The sequence below is a fragment of the Protomyctophum parallelum genome (genome assembly GCF_964188405.1).
Source record: "Protomyctophum parallelum genome assembly, chromosome: 20".
NCBI classification, from domain to species: Eukaryota; Metazoa; Chordata; class Actinopteri; order Myctophiformes; family Myctophidae; genus Protomyctophum; species Protomyctophum parallelum.
In genome coordinates this window covers 30,469,540-30,475,539 of record NC_139718.1, presented here as the reverse complement: position 1 = coordinate 30,475,539, position 6,000 = coordinate 30,469,540, and the positions used below count along the sequence as shown (strand labels likewise).

The 6,000-nt window shown below is 44.5% G+C and overlaps 1 protein-coding gene across 1 annotated transcript in view; it reads right to left on the bottom strand.

Annotated features, from left to right (window-relative positions):
• Positions 1-780: 780 nt before the first annotated feature.
• Positions 781-6,000, bottom strand: part of gfra4a (GDNF family receptor alpha 4a) — a 169,938-nt gene continuing 164,718 nt past the window's right edge. The window contains exons 7-8 of the mRNA XM_083792082.1: positions 4,581-4,765; positions 781-1,371 (exon numbers count right to left, since the gene is read on the bottom strand). Coding sequence (XP_083648208.1) covers positions 1,216-1,371; positions 4,581-4,765 — 341 coding nt within the window. The 3' untranslated portion in view covers positions 781-1,215. The remainder of the gene's footprint in view (positions 1,372-4,580; positions 4,766-6,000) is intronic.

Below are 6,000 nucleotides of genomic sequence, written 5' to 3'. Positions count from 1 at the left end.
CAGAAAGAAAGATGGGTGATGTAGGTCCTTCACTGACAGTGCCAACACCTGTACAAACTGACATCTTGAGTATCTGACAATCAGTATGTTCGAGAAATGTAATGAATGATACTGTACACCTAAAATATGATTCTTCCACCAAAAATGGACACATACAGCGTTTTGGAAATGATTCTCTTAGCATCTAGAACTTAAAGCACTAGCAACATTATACAGTAAAAAATACCTTATCGTGGCATGATTTGATAAAAGTGTGTGCTTCTAACGGACATTTGGGGTTTATCAGATGATAGCAAAGTTAACCTCTTTGTAATACTTTGAAATCCTAAAAAATATGTGACATTGAAACAAATAGCCAAGCTTAATGAACCATTGTGCTCTATGTGGAAACTCATCCATCTCGATTCCTGTACGCTTCCAGAGTTCATCTGAGGAAAGTCTTTCACATAGATTATTTTTCTTGGGGGTTTCTTCTTTTTTTTTACATCAAGGAATGTTCTAGGACAAAAAGAAAAAAATAAAAGAAAATACAGGTCTTTTTTTTCACTTCACTGCATCATCAGTACAAAATAACACTCTGTCTGTACACCTTCCAAAAAACCCCATGGTCTCTTTCACTGTAGGCCCACTTCAAAGACAGGCATGTTTTCAGGATAGACAATGTCTTGTGTTTACATAAAGTCTGTGTGTGTGTGTGTGTGTGTGTGTGTGTGTGTGTGTGTGTGTGTGTGTGTGTGTGTGTGTGTGTGTGTTGTGTGCGTGTGCGTGTGCGCGTGTGTGTGTGTGTGTGTGTGTGTGTGTGTGTGTGCGTGTGTGTGTGTGTGTGTGTGTGTGTGTGTGTGTGCAAGCATGTTTGTGTGAGTGTATAGTGTTTTTTTCATCTTCAGGTGCAGAAGTGGGAAATTGGATTTTTTTGAGTTTCTTGGTAAAATAATTCCCCCTGGAAATGCAAACGCAGCCTCTCTTGTCAACTTCCAAAGGGCCACAGGCTTACAATACATCCACGGTGAGTCAAAATTCACAAAGAAAAGAGATAACTGTGAGTTGTGAAAGTAGGGGGGGACGGGCAGGGTTGGGGAGAGGGCATAGCAGACAGATTGAACCCTTCCTCATCTCTCTGTTTTCATCAAATAGAAACGGCTCTCTCCCTCCAATCCTGCCCTCCCCAGGTCTGTAGGCTTGTCAATGGAGGCCATGTTGTAAGGGGAGGCCTATTTACTGGCAGGTGAGCATCAGCAGCAGGAAGAGGGCGTGCAGTGCCCAGCCTAGGGTGATGGACAGGCGCAGGGGCTCAGCAGCATGGTCCGACAAGCCCGGAGAGGGAAGAGTGGACTCTTCCTCGTCGCCCCACAGTCTATCATTCTCATTGCCCTGCAGAAGAAACATAGACGTATACACAGACTCAGAAACCATAGGACACAGACACACATCTGTTTACATTTGTTATTTCTTTTGGCATTATTGCAAACGAACTCATGAAAAGGTTTGACTCATAGCAGGAAGTCATCGTTTAACATGAGCAGTGGAGGATAGACCCGGCCCCACAGAGCGTTTTATAAGCACCTGTATGGAGATAATGGCTGCATTTCCCATATCTGACCTCGGAAATAAGATGAGCTCCGTCGGTGAGGACACTATCACTTATCAGCCCAGACGCAATTTCACAGCGAGGGATGCCTTTAACTACACAAATATGCACAAAGAAAGTTTTCAATTGCCGTGCTTCAAGTGCAACTCTCTTCCCCACCTGGCCTCTGTCTCTGTCCATCCTTCACTGCAAAAGGCTTACTACTAAAAAGCTCCCGCCTATAGAGTCCACTCGTCAACTTCCTACTGCATCCTCCTCGTCTTTGCTCTCTCTCTCTTTCTCTCTCACTTCCCCTCAGCTGCTCTGCACCTGTCTCTTCCTATCTTCCCTATCTCTTTGTCCCACAGACGTGCTTGGTGTTTGCTGGCGGTGAGCTATAATCGTTCACAGTGGAGAGGCCTAGTGACAACACGGAACGAGTCTCCCTAGCCGTTGTCACCCCAGCGTTCCTCGCAGCGGACTGTCTTCGCTTTGTGCATCGTGCTCTGGTCTGGTCTCTGCCCATTAAGGCGGCAATACATCACCAGATAGAGCTGAAACAAACTGGTTTCCCTGCTCTGCCTAACGGAGTGTTCTGTGCTGAGAAAGAACAGGAGTGTGAACTTAACTGTTGTTAATTTACTTGTCCAGGCTGCTTTTAGTAGATCAGTCACAAAGATGGATGGTAAATAAGCCTTTCTCACGTGTGCACAAACTCAGTATAGCTGTTACAAATACATGAGTTGTACAGTAGCGGTGAAAACATTATTAGTGTTCATTTCATGGACATATCGTGCCAGCGGTGGGAGTGATTGCTACTGTGCTACATAAGATTAAAGTTGAGTGAATGTGAAGTGAACACTTTTTCCTGGATTCCTTAAGTTGGATGGTTCCTCCCTCTCCATATAGGCCCTGGTCCTGTTGTGTTGCAGATTCCATTTTCTGCCATTTAGCGTTTTCTTCAAAACACACTTTTTGCTCCTACTCCTATACAGATTTTGTCAACAAATCAGTACATACAGTATTATCTCTGGGGTTATGTGATCAAGATGAATGCATTTTTCAGATCCCATTCTAAGTGGCTTTGACTGTCTTCCTAGTTTGTGATCCCGGTTAGGCAACCCGACCTGGAGGAGACCCGTGCTCAGAGGAGCACGATTTTGCAGTTATTTCTATTATTATTATTTATTCATAATTTCCGCTAATAAAATAGTAGCCTACTGTAGGGTGTAGTGAGTGTGCCATCTATGACAATGACAAGAGGAGTGGTGGGGAAATGAATCAATCTGCATATTATACTATCATAGGCAGAGGAATTGAGAATTCAGTTTTATTCCTTTTCTGGGTAGTCTGAAGCGTAACTATAATAGTGCGTGTGTATGTGTGATAGTGTGCTGCAATAATAGCAGAGAAATGTGGCTTTTAGCGTAGCACCAGCGCAATGTGAATGTTTACTCATTTTAATTTGTTTTATTCATTTTAACCCATTTTGGGCGGGAACCCCTTTTGGTGTTTTAAACATTGTTATAATTTAGCTATTGAAAAATAGCAGATCTACAAGCTCATAGCACGCCACCGAGTGGCGCGCTACGAGCTTGTAGATCTGCTATTTTTGAAAAATAAAAAATAACGACTGACATAGAAACATAGCTTTTTCAGAAAACTGTCAGGATGTAGAAGACATTTTTAGAATCTGATGGGTTAATTTTAAATTAGAGTAACCAATTATCTTTTACTGCTGTTCTCCCGATTTAATCATTGCTCCCTGTGACACATCGGGCGGCACTGCTGTTGTACCCTACTGGCTCACCTGCCAGTGAGGAGACCACCCCACACTGATGTTGTACCTTACTGGCTCACCTGCCAGTGAGGAGACCACCCCACACTGCTGTTGTACCCTACTGGCTCACCTGCCAGTGAGGAGACCACCCCACACTGCTGTTGTACCCTACTGGCTCACCTGCCAGTGAGGAGACCACCCCACACTGATGTTGTACCCTAATGGCTCACCTGCCAGTGAGGAGACCACCCCACACTGATGTTGTACCCTAATGGCTCACCTGCCAGTGAGGAGACCACCCCACACTGCTGTTGTACCCTACTGGCTCACCTGCCAGTGAGGAGACCACCCCACACTGATGTTGTACCCTAATGGCTCACCTGCCAGTGAGGAGACCACCCCACACTGATGTTGTACCCTAATGGCTCACCTGCCAGTGAGGAGACCACCCCACACTGCTGTTGTACCCTACTGGCTCACCTGCCAGTGAGGAGACCACCCCACACTGCTGTTGTACCCTACTGGCTCACCTGCCAGTGAGGAGACCACCCCACACTGCTGTTGTACCCTACTGGCTCACCTGCCAGTGAGGAGACCACCCCACACTGCTGTTGTACCCTACTGGCTCACCTGCCAGTGAGGAGACCACCCCACACTGCTGTTGTACCTCACACATGAGGACAATCCTCCCACGAACACGTCCAACTGTGTTCATGCAGTAGACACTCGGCCAAGTCGGATACATTACGGTTCATTCAAAGCCTTCCGTGCTGGTGGGATGCAGGCACTGTTACTATATGTACTCTAAGCACCATGGACACACACTATGTATGCAAATGAACCATTTCAATGAATTGACTAGGCAGCATGTCTTTCAGTTGTGAGAGCTGAATTTGGAACAGCATGTGCTGAAATATCAACAAAGGGTCAGCCGCAGAGTTCTCTAAATGTTTTAGTAAGCGTGTTTTCTCCTTCCCATGAATGTTGACGCATGCTGGTCACTACTCCTAGTTAAGTGTAGGAGCTTCTTCCTAAGAAAGGACCATTGATTGATAACATGCTCCTACAGTATACTCCTATACGGCACCAAATATTGTCTGGCCCTTACAGTAGGCTTGATGGACACAGGAACAGTGTCTCCGCTATGACGGCTTGCAGGTTCACAGAATGTCATACTGAGTCATATACAGTACAAGAGCACACTGTACATGTGTCAAGATTTCTTTGCCTCACCTGTGTAGGTATCTGTGCTCTCAGAATGTTCTGCTCCGTCTCCACAGTGATGCCAGCTGGGCTAGCGGTGGTCGTGGCAGTGACCAGGTGTGGGATGTGGTTGTCTGAACCTGGGCTGGGCATGCCAGGCTGACTGGCGCCAGTCTTCACATCTGTCCCGTTCCCGAAAGCCAAGATGGCATGCTCTGGAACGCAAACATGTTGAAAATGATCAGGTGCATGTGGAACATGAGAAGATTGACTGTAGATCAGTAGTTATTTTCTGGTTTTTAATTTGGAACTCAAATTATGCGCAGTCCATAAAGATATATATTTTTTTTAAAGCTTTTTTGCCTTTATTGATAGATCACAGTAGATAGACAGGAAACGGGGAGAGAGAAAGTTTGTCTGGATCGGGACTCGAACCCACTGTCAAGCTGGATTACCAGCCAAGGTGCCTGGACCGCTATGCCGGCCCAGACCATCCATAAAGATGTCTAAAATATCTAAGCGTTTCTGAAACCTTCTCATGTGAGGAAACTGACTTTCATGTCAGGAAACTGACCCCCCACAGACAGACAGACAGACAGACAGACAGACAGACAGACAGACAGACAGACAGACAGACAGACAGACAGACACAAGTCGCTGTCCATGGCGCTGAATGAATGAGAGAGATGAGCAATAAAGAAAGAGTATGCAATGTGAAAGCTTGATTTTTTTTCATGCTTCTTTCAAATGCAATACAAACAGTTTACTGTACATGAACATGACATCTAAATATGAACTCTTTATGATGCTTACAAGTGGTGGTGTGTGCATGTGTGTTTGTGTGTGCACGCACGCACACACGCATGCATTAATATATATATAATATTAATATATACTTGGAGTACGTTATCATTATGCAGAAGTTTTAAGATCTACAAGCTCATAACGTGTTGCAACGCAATGTGTCGTGAGCTTGTAGATGAACTAAGTGGTACAAACAAAGTAACTAGTAACTAAAGTTTTGAAATTAATGTAGTGGAGTAAATGTACAATATTTGCCTCTAATATGTAGTGGAGTAGAAGTAAATAAATGTACTGTACTCCGTTACATTCACCGGATGACATTCACACCGTATTCTGATGCTCTTGTCATCCATGTGGTGATGGGGAAATGTGTGTAATTTCCACGTCAGCCATCTGCCCTCTGTTTTGCATTTATTGATGTTTCTCTGACGTTTTTTCATGAAAGGTTCTTTGTGATAAAAAGGGAGCACACTGTGATTATATGAATGGGCAAGGCTGTGTAATTATGATAGGATTGTGACATGTGAGGACAACCCAGCCTCCTACCGACTCGTAGGGATGCACGATTAAAGACTTAAAATTAAAATGAGTATTTAGATGAATGTGTACGGAATAAGATTCAAATTTTGAACTGAAGTTTTAACAT